The sequence below is a fragment of the Sesamum indicum genome, linkage group LG11, assembly GCF_000512975.1.
Source record: "Sesamum indicum cultivar Zhongzhi No. 13 linkage group LG11, S_indicum_v1.0, whole genome shotgun sequence".
Lineage (NCBI taxonomy): Eukaryota > Viridiplantae > Streptophyta > Magnoliopsida > Lamiales > Pedaliaceae > Sesamum > Sesamum indicum.
This window is the reverse complement of record NC_026155.1, coordinates 7,790,289-7,807,332: the sequence shown is the minus strand read 5'-3', so window position 1 is coordinate 7,807,332 and position 17,044 is coordinate 7,790,289. Positions and strand designations below refer to the sequence as shown.

The 17,044-nt window shown below is 34.8% G+C and overlaps 2 protein-coding genes across 3 annotated transcripts; one reads left to right on the top strand and one right to left on the bottom strand.

Moving 5' to 3' along the window:
• LOC105173543 (probable glycosyltransferase At3g07620) lies at window positions 231-5,640 on the bottom strand. 2 transcript variants are annotated; one of them, XM_011095323.2, is made up of 5 exons: window positions 5,367-5,640; window positions 4,052-5,275; window positions 3,832-3,962; window positions 1,534-1,882; window positions 231-1,286 (listed from the first exon to the last, which is right to left on the bottom strand). In XM_011095323.2, exons 2-5 carry the CDS (start codon window positions 4,976-4,978, stop codon window positions 618-620), a joined length of 2,076 nt encoding a protein of 691 aa, XP_011093625.1. In that variant the 5' UTR covers window positions 4,979-5,275; window positions 5,367-5,640; the 3' UTR covers window positions 231-617. The 2 variants fall into 2 exon arrangements, with proteins under 2 accessions (XP_011093625.1, XP_020553511.1); XM_020697852.1 differs by having other exon boundaries at window positions 4,052-5,018.
• On the top strand, window positions 7,967-10,913 carry LOC105173541 (sugar transport protein 14). The gene is made up of 4 exons (XM_011095322.2): window positions 7,967-8,309; window positions 8,807-9,129; window positions 9,222-9,851; window positions 9,936-10,913. The coding sequence occupies exons 1-4, from the start codon at window positions 8,168-8,170 to the stop codon at window positions 10,395-10,397; spliced, it is 1,557 nt and encodes a 518-aa protein (XP_011093624.1). The 5' UTR covers window positions 7,967-8,167; the 3' UTR covers window positions 10,398-10,913.

Here is a 17,044-nt window from a genome sequence, read left to right as displayed (position 1 = left end):
AAACTTATTTCAATCACATTAAGTTACAGTAAGTAGTGGGTTATGATGCATGATAAGCTCATGACACGTGGACGATAGTTGATTACCCCTAGTGATCATCATCTAACCGTGTCCACTCAATTGAATACGTGTCAATCACTAAAGTAGTGTATCCTTCTACTAGAAGAAATAAAGCTAATCGACACGATGTATATTCCTTGCAAAATAGTAGAATTCGTTGCTAATGTAAATGAACAGTAAGAATTTTACTTGCTTATTAACTCGACGCTGAATTTTTGTTGTTTTCCAAGTATCAGAAGAAAAGTCCACATAAAAATCACAAGAATAATAAGATGTGTATATTTACAGAAAGCAATTAGCTGCATGAGATCAACTTCCTGCTCAATAAGTGTAGTCTAACATTCACATAACCATTTTATCCCTCCCTGTGGACCGGGAGAAGCTGGAGAAACCAGTCAGATAACCGGATAAACGGGACTGGAAGGGTGTACTCGACAAGAGTGGACGTACCTTGCTGAAGTTCCGTTTTCGTCTCTTTCATTCACCTGAGCTCCTGTGTGACTTCAGACTGTTTTCCTTCACATTTCTACATGGTCAACAGGTGGTTCTCCATATTGTTATCTGGGTTTTATTTGGAAAACTCGATTGTACCAGATCGAATGAAGGGTCATGTGGAAGAGGTCGTACTTCACCGGCTTTGCATGCCATAAAAAATGTTGTTGGACTTTACGGACACCAAGTTGCATATCCATATACTTCTCCTCTGGTATGGAAACAAGAATGCTTCTCAAGTTCGGAATGTCTTTCTCTGCAATAATCACTGAGAACGCATCCCAGTTTAACACCTCAAAGAATGGGGGCACAAAGTTATCGGAAATAATAACCGGCACACACTCGTAAAAGATGGCTTCGACTACCCTTGGGCTGTTGACTTCGTAGCCCTTTGGGCAAATGCAGTACTTGCTGCTTTTCATGTGGTATATGTAATTCATTTTGCTTGCAACACCTGGAGGCATCGGACCGAGTATCTTCATATCAGGCTCCTTGTCTCTCCAATACTTGAGCAAGATTGGACGAAGATAACCATGCATGTTTCCGGCATAGAAAGCAAGAATGTGCCTTTGTGATGGTGGTTTTCCTCCAAGATCTCTAAGAGGGTTTCTTGCTGATCGGACGTATGTTTCTGGGAGAGAGACATCCCTCCCTATTTTGAAGCCCATGGTTACATCCGCATTACAGAGGGCTTTAATGCAATGCTCCATGTGGTGTCTCGTCTCATAAGGAGCCTATGTATAGAATGCATTAAAGCACATGATAAAGTGGTGAAAATGAAGCAGTGTTCTAACACGAGTTCATGCCAGTATACAAGATGAAAAAAATGAGGCGAGTTACATTTATTCCATGATTCTAACTTCTGAAGTTGCTTAATATTATTCAACAGAAGTGAATTTAAGTTCCATGCTTGTGCTTTTTTATGCACAAGACATACACACACACACACACACACACACAGAGCGAGAGAGAGAGAATTACCCAATCATGGCAGGCAACAAGAAAATGATCTGCACCCCCAGTTCTGTTCCAGAAACTATATTTTGCTGCAATTTTTTCTGAATAATCCTTCAAATACTGACGTAGGTTTGTCCGGTTGTGGGAATTACGCACATACAGCGTGTACTCTAGCATCCTTGTACTGAATGGCATATAAAACAAATGAGCCTTCCTTGGATCTTTGACAACAAAATGTTTGCTTCCCTCCATCAGTTTCATGAACCATCCCTCAGATGCATATAATCCTTTGAGTGTTGGTTGATGAAAGATTGGCTTATTGCCTTCTTTGTACACGTATATTTTCAGTACACGTTCCATGAGTTCATAGCTCCTGCAATTGCAAAAATCATAAGCAAAGAAAGACCTTGGAGAATTTGTTGAAGGATGTAAAAACGACAGCCAAAGATAGAACTTTTGCCGAAACGGGTAAAAGATATGTCAGCTCAGCAATAATAACTTCAATGTTCGAGCTGAAAACAGAACACATTACCACTGATGCAGCAATAATTGGCAAGGCTTAATTTTTCATTAATATGTAAAAACATAACTGATCTATCATATGTAAACCCACAACTTTTTCCTACTGAAAGATAATAGTGATGTTATCTACAAGTTCATACTTTGTCACCATGTTCCTCGGTGCATATTTTCCATGCTTGGAGTTCTCTAGCGTCTAGTGGTACCATTTTGGGGGTAATTGTAGCCAACCTGCTATTTAAGGTCTTGAATGACACTAAGAATATGGGAGACGAAAAAATAGAAAAATAACTCCAGCGTAAAGATCTTCTTTAAACAGATTGTATATCACCAATGACATACACCAGAACAACTGAATTCACTGGGCCATGACCAACCCCTTGAGTAAAAGCATCTAGGGACTTAAAATATGGGAACTGGAAGACTCACTGTCTTCCAGAACAAAATGAACCTGTGAAGAAAAGACAATTAATCTCGCTTGCAAGTCACAAACATATCTAGACGGGACCCTAAGCTTAAATAACAAGCCTGCAAATATCTATTTGAATGAGCAAAATCATTTGGGATGCTGCAGATGTGTTCTTTTTCCTATAAAAACCTCAGGCCCCTGACACTCTGAAATCAGAATTATTTGCAGATGGAGAGATGTGAAAGTGGCCTAACTTCCCAAAGAGATCCACCTACATCAGCTAGAAACGGCTTCTAATACTCAAGGCTGAAGAGGAAAAGGAGGAATCTATCCAAGAAGGACTTACAGCATTTCAACAATGAAGGCACTGTAAAGGGACACACCGGATGAGGATAGACTGCAACAGATAAAGAGCTAGTGTCTATGTGTTATATTGTCACTTCAAGACATGAGTTAACAGTGTGAAGGAAGATGCCAAGAAGGGGAAAACTTAAATGATTAGAAATAGCTTGTGTCTGGATATTATGTTGTTGCTTTAAGACACGACTTTGGGCAATAGGTCTGCTCTTGAATGTTTTTGTCGGGACAAGCAGATCGGATAACAGGGGTTTGCACAGAGATGAGAAAACAAAAATGAACCTTTACAGCTCAGATCTACAATAAAAACATGCTTTTGCTTCACATACTGACCACGTAAAACCCATGCAGTTTATCATCTACAGGTCCTATTAAACCGAAATTCATTTCTTCAATTTAACGTATCCACTTTTGAGCCTATGCGACATTATTTCCATCAAAAAGCATTTTGTAGTGCATATCTGTAGCTGCACTTGCTGATGGTGCAAGAATACAACAGATAATGCCAGAAACTTCTGATAGACAATACGACTTTCATGTATTAGCCTGTTTAACATTTAGTAATAGGAGTATCTACACAGAAAAAAGAGGCAAGGACCCAGAAGATAGTTAATATTATGTTTTTTCAGAAGAAAGACCATACTAATCAAATTCACCGCTCCAGATTAAGTGGATCGGATCTATATAAGTGTGTGAGAACCTTGTATCTTTTGTTCTCTAGACTTTCCAGATATACAGGTTCAACTATATTTGCCATCTGAAATTACAAGAGTCATGAAATTCATGGCTGAAGGTACTTCATCCATAGAAAGAAGGTTTCAACAAATGTTAAAAATGATAAAGCAACAACAAAGGTACAAGCAAGTGTTTGGATGGACAATAAGACATTTTATGAGCTTCCTTTTTTCATGTTTTACTTACTAATGATAGACGAAGGAAATCAAGTCAACTAAATCAGACATTTGTCTATGAAAAATGGTCACATAGGGAAACAATCAGATTCAAGCTCTTTAAACTGAAGAAGGCAAGCTTCTAACCTTTTGAACATGGAGACATTTCGAAATAGAGGTGCATACAGATCCTGATCATTCTTCAAAATGGGGCTATTTTCAATCTTTAACTTTGCACTTAAGATTTCCTGGTCGCGCTCAGAGGACCATTTTGGCCTCTACAATCAAATTACAAAAATTTTACATGCTTCCAACCTGATAAGTAAAACACAATAAATTAACTTTACTTCTATCAAGCAAGACATACCATTGCACGCGAACGAGCACGATGTCGGACTAGTAACTTTTGCATCTCATTTAATGGTGTCACTGTTTTAGGTGGCATCTCACACCTCATCTTCTTTTTAACGGGCTTATTTGACATTGAAGAACCATTGTTGGAAGAAGCAAAGTTATTTCCCAGCAATAGATGACCCTCACCATCAGATTTTTCATTGATTCTAATGAAGGATGCACCACGACCAGAACCGTCAGAGGTGCTCACTTCAGATTGTGTTTTTCTCTCAACTACAGATTTAATCAACAAAGGCTTAGCTGATGAGACAACCAAAGTTGACGAAGCAGCAGAACTAGTAACAGTTTTGTCTAGTAGCATCTTACTAGTTTCAGCTTTTGATACAACCACCCCAGAACTTCTCTTTGCAAGCTGAGCAAGAGAAAGGCTGTGGCTTGATTCACCTTCCCCATTTCCATAGAGAGAGCGCTGCTCTTGGCTGCTATCATTTTGCATCCCAAAACCCTCCTCCATGTCTACATTTACATTGCGTAATGTCTCATCCTCGACAAAATCAAAATCATCATCCATGACATCACCATTCATCTTTTCTTGCTTTTCCTTTTCTACTAATCCACTGCCATCATCATGACCGCCCACATTGTAAACTCTCGTGCTCTTTACCCCTCGCACCAATAGAGAATCATTATCCAGATTTGACTCACCAACCTTAAGAGGGTTGTCAACAACCAAAGCCTTTACAGAAGAGTGCTTAGATGATTCACTGCCCTTCACAAGTACATTATTCTTCTGGTCCGGTAACTGTGAAAGAAGGGCACTGCCATTCGGAAGCATCAAAGACTGACAGACCAAATGAGTCAAAGCAACCAAACCGACCAAAACCAGCCATTTCCCTTTCTCAATCTGAAATAGTTTTTGGAATTTGATAGAGTAATCCATAACAAAAGCAGAGCACCAGATATTAAACCCTCCTCATATCCTGTAGAAAGCCAATAAGCCTCTTAACTCAAAGGCGAAAGCTGATAAATGAGATTTAATTGGTGATTTTCCCATTTTCAACTAAAAGCCAAGCACTTGCACGCAGTAATGCATCTCAAACTCGACATTGGCAATCATAAACAGGCAAAATTCAAGGACCCAGCCACCGACCCACCAACCCCACCAAAAACAAGGTTGAACTACGCCAGAATTCCAAAATTTGGGAATGAACCATCTTCAGCAAGAACCCACTGGCCCCTACCATTATTTTTAAACACGTGGTATTAGTTAAGCACACCTAAATGAAAATTCAAAGGTTTGTACAGAAAAGAAGAACCAAGAAGCTTACTGAGCAGAAAGGAGAGGAAGAAAGCTCGGCCAAGACTGTAGCAAATTGTGGGCAATGAGAATAATTCTTGGAAGATGAAAGCTGGGGAGCTCTCAAGATCATCTGCCACTTGCTTTACTAAACTATTATTTCTGCTTAAAAGATCAGCATAGAATCATTTAAGTTCTTGCGTGTTCTGTAAACGGTAATTATGCGAAACGATGGGCATAAAGACGACATACATGGCCACTTTTTTCTTCCAAGCATTATGTAATGACTGGGGCCATAGACTCGTTTCAGGCTCCTAGCACAAAGAAAAAAATGGACAAAAATATACACCATTGATTATTAATAATGTGGCCCTCAAGGCCCATCATACCGCGGTAAAAGTAAAATTTTATATCCGAATGAACGTTACTGTAAAATAATATATTAATTATTATTTATATTTTGAATTTTATTAAATTAATTTTAAATGCAAATAGTTAAGTTAATTGATATTTAATATATATTTCGTCATCAAATCAACAGCCAACATGTGTCAAATTAAAGTATTTTGACCAATCAAATTATGTTTCGCAATCAAAGATTCAAGCCAATCAGACCGTGCTACGTGGAGCATCTGCATGTATGCTATAATGAAATCAAGAAATATTTGTAATATTTATTTCTTTAAAAATACAAATATTAAAGAGATAATGTCAAATTGACCAATCATATCATTTCAAATATATGATGTATTTATCTCTTTAAATTAAATTATAAAAAGATAATACAAAAGGTATTGAAGTGCTTCACAACTCTATCTCTTTGACACATATACAAAGGGGTGGTTGAACCTTATTCAACACAGAGCTAGAGAACGAAGACTCAAGAAAGTGAAGGAGGCTAAATAATTCTCTTCCTCGAGTTAAAAGATATTCAAAGGCATTCAAAACATAGATCAATTCTTTCATCGAAGGTGCGCCACAGATTACAACGTTTAATTCAGAATTACAGGCGCTAAACCCTAGAATTAACGTTATAAATATCACAACATACTTTCAAGAAGATTCAAGTAGCAAGTCTACTTTCAAATCCTCAAAATCAAGTCAAGACTATGCGAAGATTACAAACGTGAGTTCTCGAATCAAGTCAAAGAAAAATTTACAAAAAGATTTTACCTATAAATTTGTCAAATACATATTTAAAAAGACGAATCAGAGGATGAGATAGGGATTATACTAACTTTTACCTATCAAATACATATTATTATTTGTGATTATTTTCTTGTATTTTGATTTTCAAACACGATAAAATTAGTGTCCGCACATACCACAAAAAAACAATCAGCAGCAGCTCCACGTAAGCACTCCGAGATTCCAATAATCCATGTTTGCACATCCTGCTCCTCGGTTGAAATAATTGGCCATGGGATGTGGGACAACGCTCAAACTTGACGAGCCACCTGACACTGAAAGAACTATATGCCAAAGGGATTCCAATTCCTCAATGCACGGAACACATAAATCTGCTTCGACACCCAATTACGTGCTAGATTCACTTTCGTCGGAACAGCTTCGTGTGCTGCTCTCTAAATGAACGCTCAGATCTTGGGCGGCACCCAACTCTTCCAAATATGTTCAAGCGATGTTGGTGCCATGTTGACGCACTTGGGGCAATTGTGGATGACAATGCTCTGGACTTTTCATGCGTGTAAGGCTGTAAGCTCCAACCGATAGGCATCATTACACCTCCCCTCGTGGCTCCGGCCTCTTCTTTTCTGCTCCACCCGCCAGCATCACCTCCCCTTCCCTCTTTACCACATGTGCCGCCTGTTCCTTCCCCTCCACCATCCAGATCAAACGGTCCTCCCCCGCCGCCTCTTCATATTTTGTTTTTTTTTTCTTATTATATATATGGTGTGTGTATATGTATAATTTATATATTTATTTATCATAAAAATTTATTTTATATTTTATAAATATATTTTTATAAATTGCATAAATTTGAGCCGTTGATTTTTACATTAATGTGAGCTGTTGTAAATAAGTAAAATTTCAAGCAATTGATTTATTTTTTAAACCTCAACCATTGATATACATATATATATACATATACATTTATAACAAGATCTAATTATTTATATTTTGACGAATAAAATTGTTTTATAGATAAAATATAAGTAAATCGCACATAGAACGCATGACGCTAACTGCACAACTTAAAGAAATATCTTACTTCTTTTTTTATAACGATAAATGAAGATTTTTTTTTTTTTTCTCACAAAGGAACATTTTGCCATTTATGACTAACAGGGAGGATTGATTGCAATTTGCACCATGATTAAGACATTGGAGAAAGGGAAGAATATTATTAAGAGAACTGGATGTAATAATACACTCAACATGAACTGTAAGCCAATAGAAAAAACAGTACTCAAAGACAAAGGCATCACAGTCTGCAATAATATCATCATCATTACTCCAATAATCTATTTATAGTCAGCTATTTTTGCAACATTAATTAGTAATGAGACAAAAACATGGGAAAAGAACAAAAGGCCTATCCAAGTTGCCAGCAAAAACAAACCATTTTTATAGCATCCCATTGACCAAACGGCTGTCCCTGAATGTAGTTCAAAGTCCTCTCAATGAGTAATCTATACATACATTCAACAAACTTAAATGGGATCGCCATAAAATAGCTCCAAACCAGCAGTATTCATCTCTCTCTCTCTCTCTCTCGCTCTCTTTCCCTCTCTCTCTCTCTTCAAATTTTCTTCTGTGAATCCATCTTGTGCTGGGGTTTCAGGGAGAGAAGGGGAAGAACTGAGAGGAAGAATGGCGGGTGGAGGGGTTGTGGACTCAAAGGGTGGAGCAAGGGCTCATCTTTATGAGTACAGAATCACTCCTTATTTCATCTTTGCTTGCATTGTTGGTTCCATGGGGGGTTCCTTGTTTGGCTATGATCTTGGTGTTTCTGGTGAGCTTTTCTTCCTTACTTTCATTCCCCGTGAAAAAGGGGCTTTTGTCAATCCTCTATTTTGTCTTTCTTGCTTAAAAGTGTTTGTCAGTTTTATCTGAGTGACATTTTTATTGGGTTTCCATAGCTATTACCTGTGAACGGTGTTCTTGCTTATGATTGCTGTTACCACTGCTGGTTTTTAAGGCTTTCTGTTGCAAAGAATCTAACAGACTCTTGAGTTTTGTTTATGTTTGAAACCATTGGCTTAAGATATTCATATGATCTATTGTCATTAACTACAAATACATGGAAGCAGTTGTCGGAATTATTCGTCAAAGGATTGTCTGTGAATTTCGCTGAAGAAATAGTCTCAAGAGTACTGGTATTGTATCATAGGCTTGTGGGTACTGGCTTTTGTAGTTTGATGCTGCTAAATTGTCAGCTTGGACTCATTTTTTGTCAATTCTTTGATCTCCTCAACCTCCATTACACGTTGTAATTGTTGCTGATTGCAGGTGGGGTGACTTCGATGGATGACTTCTTGAAGGAATTCTTTCCAGGCATATACCGAAGAAAACAGGAACATCTCCAAGAAACAGATTACTGCAAATATGACAATCAGATCCTAACTCTCTTTACATCCTCTCTGTACTTTGCGGCACTGGTTTCGACGTTTGGGGCTTCGCATGTAACCAGAAACAAAGGTCGGAGGGCCAGTATCATTTTTGGATCAATCAGTTTCTTCATAGGAGCTATCCTCAATGCGGCTGCACAAAACATTGCTATGCTGATCATTGGCCGAATATTTCTTGGCTTTGGCATTGGATTCGGCAACCAAGTAAGCCAATATTCTCAATTATATCATGAATAAGGATGAAAAACAGTTAGTTATAGATCTTCTCTCATGCCTGCTACTCAATTATTATGCAGGCAGTTCCTTTGTATCTCTCAGAAATGGCACCTTCAAAAATCCGTGGAGCCGTTAACCAACTCTTTCAACTCACTACCTGCTTGGGGATTCTTGTTGCCAACTTTGTTAATTATGGAGTTGAAAGAATCCATCCATGGGGATGGAGATTGTCTCTTGGTTTGGCTGCAGTTCCAGCTATCCTTATGTTCATCGGTGGTATTTTCCTCCCTGAGACTCCAAACAGTCTTGTGGAACAGGGGAGACTAGATGAAGCCAGACAGATCTTAGAAAAAGTTAGAGGCACTCCAAAAGTCGAAGCAGAATTTCAAGACCTCATTGATGCAAGCAATGCGGCTAAAGCCATAAAGCATCCATTCAGAAATCTTCTGAAAAGGAAAAATCGTCCCCAATTGATAATAGGAGCTCTCGGGATCCCAGCATTTCAACAACTAACTGGCATGAACTCAATTCTTTTCTACGCTCCGGTCATATTTCAAAGCTTAGGATTTGGTGCTGGAGCATCGCTATATTCGTCCGCTATTACTAGTGCAGCCCTTGTTCTGGCTACATTCATATCTATGGCTTTTGTTGACAAGTTTGGTAGAAGAGCTTTCTTTCTGGAAGCTGGCTGTGAGATGATACTCTGCTCGGTAATTATCATTTCTTCTCACTCAGATATCACCTCTTTGAACTGCTTTCGATGCTGATCAGGTATCCTTTTTATTACTTCACAGGTTGCCATTGCCATTACTTTGGCTCTAAAATTTGGACAGGGCGAAGTGCTTCCTAAAGGAATCGGCATCTTTCTAGTAGTCGTGATCTGCATATTCGTTCTTGCTTACGGTAGGTCTTGGGGTCCATTGGGCTGGTTAGTCCCCAGCGAGCTCTTTCCATTAGAGACAAGATCAGCAGGCCAGAGCATGGTGGTTTGTGTCAATATGATCTTCACAGCACTGATTGCTCAGTGTTTTCTCGCGGCTCTCTGTCATCTCAAATACGGTATTTTCTTGCTGTTTGCGGGCTTGATTTTCATCATGAGCAGCTTCATTTTCTTGCTGTTGCCGGAGACGAAGCAGGTCCCGATAGAGGAGATACATTTGCTATGGCAGAATCACTGGTTCTGGAGGAGATACTGTGGACCTGACGTCAAATCACAAGAACTGCAATTGCAAAAGAAAACTGATCATCAGGTTTAAAACTGTTGCTAGTGAAATAAATTTGAATCATATTCTGGTCAATTTTAGGTTTATGCCAAGCTTAGAAGGGTATTTGCAGAGAAAAGTTACTCTTCAAGAGTTTGTATTTGGGAACACATTTCTCAGAAAATACATTTCTCAAGAGTTTGCACATCTAGTCCTATTGTTTACAGACTTCACAACTAAAACCCCAGAGTTTCGGAAAATATGGCAGAAATGGTCCTCCAGCTAGCAGACGTTAAAACCTTGACGGAAAAAAAAGCACCTGCATCTCACGTGAGCTGTTAGCAAATTTCAAAACTCGCACGTGAGGAGGATTGGGGTGAAAAAAGTCGCTTAACATACCAAAAGTCAAAAGCCCCAAATCGAGAAACTTCCGAACCCCAAATCCATTTGAAAGCCAAGTGTTTATTTTTCCTTCGAAATGCTGAAGTGAAAGTAACTGTATACGTGAGTGATACATACTTATTTTCATTAAGATTTTAACGTCCGTCAGTTGGAGGACTATTTCTGCCATGGTTTTCAAAATTTTGTGGCTTTAGTTTTAAATACATAAATCGTGGGATCATCTGTGTAACACACCTTATCTAAAAGAAGGAATGATGAGATTTTACCTGTGAGAGACAAAAGGTTATAATTTTTAGTTTATAAAATTATAAACTTTATTTAAATCATTTAAATGCATAAACTATAAATATATGTTTTTGTAAATTACAACAACCTCCTCTGAAATTTGGTATAATTATGAATAACTCCTCATTATTTGAAAAAATTACAAATACCCCATGTTGTTTGATGAAATTATGTATTCTTGTCAACTTTGCCCTTCCTATATTTTTTTGTTTTTCTTTAAAAATTAAAAATTTATAAAAAATCAAACGGAATGGATGAAAAAATTATAAAATAATTATCCACTTAGTCCATAAAAAATAAATAAAAATTATAATTTTTAATATATAAAGACATTTTAATCGGCTCATCATAAAAAATGAATGAAGACCTAACGAATTAGGCTAATTATTAGGCGGTCGTTAAAATCAAGGGAGGATTGGTAATTTTTTAAATAACAAAAATGTATTCGTAATTATGTCAAATATCAGAATTCATTATAATTTACCCTATCTTTTTTTCAAAAACTTGTTTTAATAAGAATTTAATAAAACTATTGCAAACACCCCATAACCCACCAACCAAAAATTGTGAAACTAAGAGAAGACACATCCCGCATATTTATCTTCATATGAAATCTTAAGTTTTAACCGGAAAATATTGATCAACACAAAACTGACACAAGTACAACATTGTGTGTCCTCATGCGTCCCCCCCACCGCACCAATGGGCAACAGCAACATCACCCAATTCCTTGGGCGGCGGCGAGGGGGCCGGGTGAGGGCGGAGCTTGGGGGTTAACTTTTTTTATTTAAATTCATATTAATATTATATAAAATAATAATTTTATCAGTATTTATATAATTTTTGTGTCGATAATATATATAAGTTTATTTTTTTAAATTAATGTATTGAGTTATATATTTTATTCTATTTTATAAAATATTTTAAAACGTGAAAGATTATTTATTGTATCCACATAGAGACGCCATATGACGAAAGCTAGTATAAAATTTAACTCAAAGCTTTTTTTTTTTTTTTTTGTACGTAAGTTTTTATGTGACAGAGAAGAGATAAATAAAATATCTACTCAATAAAATATTAAAAATATATAATTTTTTTATCTTAACTTTATAAATATGAGAGAAAAATAGTTTTGAAATACTTTTTTCATAAATTTTTATGTGCATATTTTAAATTCTAAAATATTAAAACTTTCAAAATATATATTACTCATGTATGCTTTAAAACCTAAACATTAATTTAAATTATTATTTGATCTATAAAAGTATTATTTTTTATGTCTTATATGTAACAATAAATAAAATATACAATTTTTCCATATATATGTATATTTATATTTCGTATAAATATCTATCAAATATATAAAAAATATTAAAAATCGTCTCTGGATTTAAAACACTAAGACCTGAGACAAGAATACAAAAACGCTTTGCTTGCCCATCAAATAATTCTCATTTCATTCCATCCAACCAAGTCACATAGTATTGAGTCGTGAGACAAGTTTCTCATCCAAATAACTATCTCAAGCACATTTTACTAATATCAAGAAGAACACATCACATCACATATAAACCTAACGTCTTTTGCATGTTACCTCAACTATTATTACACGTCTATCTTACTTTCAGTTACATACTAAATATATTTCTCATCTCAATCAAACTCATGCCGATCTCATGTTTTCGTATTGAAACGAAATGAAAACAAAAACAACCCAAAAAACAGGTTTTCTAGTTTTTTTCAAAATAACTTATCGGCTAATTTGTTCCATGCATGAAAGATGTGTAGATGGTGGATGGTGAAAACAAAGGATTGAAGAAAATATTTGTTTGCCACAGTAAAAGCGCATCAATCAATAGGAGGAAAGTTGGGTTTTGAGCCACAAATCAATCAAGAGCAAGAAAGGTTGTAAGTTTCGGACAAAGGAGGAATAAGAAGAGAAAGATATCCAAGTGAAAACTGCTTCGGACTTCATTCATTATGAATGGGCTCAAGTTTGTATAAAATCAGTGGCGTATAAGTATCTTTCTCTCTTCAATTTTAAAACAAATTGAGGGAACATAAAATAATCAGTCTCAAGTGGATTGGACCAGGTTATCTATCCAACCTAGAGGGTGTTGTACATTTAATTCTCGTTTTAGGAGATTAATAATTTTTATTTGAAAGTTGAAAAAATTCAATATATTTGGTTTCCGGTTCTAATGGACATTAGAAATAGATGGAATTTGTGCATGTGGATTGCACATGTTTCGTTAGTTAACTATTTTGATACGAGTAAAAGAGTTGTTCGTTCGGGTAGTTTCAGCTTGATATTTGTGGACTTAGCTTTTTGCAAGTTTGGAAAAGGGGACCTGCAAAAAATACTTTAGCATTATGATATTCAAATCAGTAAATATTGATGGACATTATATTAAAAAATAGAAAAGCGAGTCAGTGCTCGAATGTTTTGAGCAATAGTGCTTTTGTGCTTGTGGGTTTTGAGAGAGCATTACCTCCTACTAAGGGGAGAGGGGCTCTTTTTATAGCCCTGGACCCCTACTGATTGGAAGAGTCTAGTTCCCTTGGGACTAATGAGAGTTGTTGTTGTCGATGATAGACTCCAGCTATCGAGAGGGACTTTCTCATCCTTATATTAGAGATTTTGGCCGTTGGCAACTATCGCTCACATGGATAGGATTCCTTCTTTGGATAAGGCCAACGGCATTCTCAAGGGGCGGTTGAGATGAGCCAAACAACCTCTCCAAATCCTTGATTATCCTTTGTGGCAAGGGGATAATTCCCCCTCTGAGTTGTCCAATTGAGATTTGACCACGTGTAATTTAAGCTCCTAACGAGCTCGAACTCGAGCTCAATTCCCTCTATCCAACTCGTGAGCTTTTTTTTATTTTTTATATATATTTTTATTTTTAAATTTTTTATATATTTAATTTCATATTCAATACTTTATCAATTTTATACTCAAAATTGACCATATAATATAATTATTAATTAATTTCATATATTTTATTTTGGATAATAATAAATTATGGTACTTTTATTTATACATTTAATCTTTATACAAGAATAAATTTAATATATAACTTAGTAAATTATAATATTTTTTATAATTAAAATTATTATTTAATATGACACATATAAATTTTATGTCATATTTTAAATTTTTTATATATTTAATTTCATATTCAATACTTTATCAATTTTATACTCAAAATTGACCATATATTAATTATTAATCAATATCATACATTTAGTTTTGGATAATAATAAATTGCGGTACTTTTGTTCATATAATTTTTATACAAAAATAAATTTAATTAATAACTTAGTAAATTATAATATTTTTTATAAAATAATTATTTAATATGACACATATAAACTTTATGTTATATTTTACTATATATTTGTATTGTGTTATACTTTTTTTAAATTAACAAGTAATTCACTTATGATTTTTTATTTTATCTATTTTTGAGTTTTATATTTATATCAAGATACGTACTTGCATTATGTAATCTATTTTATTACTTATAAATTTATGTCGAAATTTAGTGATTCCTATGAATTAATCTAATAATAATAATAATAATGATGGTTGAATAATTTTAGTTATTTTAATTATTATTTTATTATATATATAATGAGATCAAAAAATTTAATAAACAATTATGATATCTTAAGACGTGTCCGTTAGATCATATCTGACGGTATGATTTAAAATCACATGGCTTGATTCAACGATACACCGTCTTGAATGATTACTCTTATGTTCCGAGTACGATATCTCGATATCCGTATATCTAATAAGTCTAAAACTTTACCAAATATATTTTTTTTGTAAGTTTGATTATATCTAATGGTTTGATCTGAATTTTGATGGCCCGATTAACCCATGTTTTTCAACAAAGTAAAATGATAGTTATATCAATGAAATACTAATATTTATAAATATATAAATTTATTGTAGATTGTGAATATATATTAATATCAACTATAAAATATTTGTATGTATTTTTCAATTGTATTATACCAGATAATGGATTTTTTTTTATAATTTTAAATTATTCAGTATAATTTTTTTATATATATTTTACTAATTATATTACTACTAAACTAAATAGTAGTTTATATTTATAACAATAAATTAAAATATCATACTATATTTTAGTATATTTATAACATATTATGTCTTACACAATCTATTTTATTACTTATATATTTATTACACAATCTATTTTATTTTAGTACTCTACTACTACTACTAATAAAAATAATTATAATAATAATAAAATCAAACTCGAGCTCACCATAAAAGGTCGAGTTCGACTTGTTTACACCCCTAGAATGGAAGACCAAATGTGTTAAGTTTTCAACTTTTGGATTAAAATTATTAACCTATTAAAACAGAGGACCAACTGTGCAGCACCCCTATCCAATGGACTATAAATGCAATTCTCCCACGAAATTATTATCAGCTCTTAATTCTGCTCAATACCCTGCTAGTCGACCTTCTCTAAAATAGGGATAACTACATTTACACTCTTTGACCTATAGATTGTTTACACAAACCACCTACACCTTTTTTATATAATTACACATACATCTAGTAAAATAATAATATCACTTACACAAACCATCCCTTATTTTTTTAAAAAAAATTACACATATACATTCTAAAAACTTTAGCATCATTACACATACTATCCCTAGTTTTTTGCTATTAGGGGTAGTTTTTGTAATTATATAAAGATTAAATGGTGTAAATGTAATTATCTACAAAAATAAGACCATATCGGGAAGTTCAAATGAAAAGATGAAATGAGATAATGGTGATGATTGAGTTGACTTCAACTTTCAATTAAAAAGCCCCCACTCCATGCTTTTATGGTTCGTCAGATTATATAGCCCATAAATCCAAACCTCCTTCTCTTTTTTGCATCCAAGCGATGAGATTTTTTATTTATCAGGAAATAATAACAAACACAATTCACAATGAACAAAAACACAAACAAAATATTAAGCTCAAATGAAACGCAGAAACCACATTAGTGGGCTAACCACAAAAAATAATAACCACTTAAGGCTAAATATCATTTTTGTTCTTCAATTATGTCACTTATTTAAATTTGATCCCTCATATTTTTTCCTTATCAGACTTATTCCCATAAATTCAGAGATACTTGTAATTATTATCAGAGATACTTGCAATGTGAATTGGGCTGGATTTACAATAATTGCATTATACTGGATTTCATGGGGTGGACATAATGCTATTCAATGCAATGCAATAAGTTTACCCATCCTCATTTATCTGGTTTCAAAAAGCCTCCCATCACTAGAGGTCGGCGTCGGATCGAATAATAAAAATTTGACTAGTTTGAATTGGTATCTAAATCTTTGAGAGTTAAAATAACTACCTTATCCCGATTCATTTTTTATTGGGTACTCGACTTTCAGGTATCCAATAGTCAGGTACTCGAATATTTTCTCTTTTTCTTAAAAAAAATAATTAAAATACAAAGTAAGTGGCAAAATTTGCCTCTAAAAATGCATTCATTCAAAGGCAAAATTTTGACTCTTTTTTTTTTTTGTTGTTAATTGATGAGGGAGAAAATATCAAATGATTAATGTACCCTTCATTAAGGGTAAAAGCGGAATTGCACTCCTTTAAGTCAATTTGGCAGCAGATATGACAAGAGATAAATCCATGAGCGTGATTATGGAGGAGATCGCGGATCCTGATCATAAGCGCGATCCAAGCGCTTAATCAGCGTCAGGCTGTCCAATTAACAGATCTGATGCTCATTGTCATGACACGTGGCAGCTCATTATAACAAGGTCTGGTTGTATAAATATTAGGAACTCAGACTGAAGGAAGGTAATCTTGACATTCTTGTGCTATCTTAATATTCGCAATTATATCTTTTCGACCTATATTTTGACTTGAGCATCGGAGCGTCTTCGTCGAGGACCGACCCGACTAGCCTGACGTGTTTTCTAATCCTTAGATTAGACGA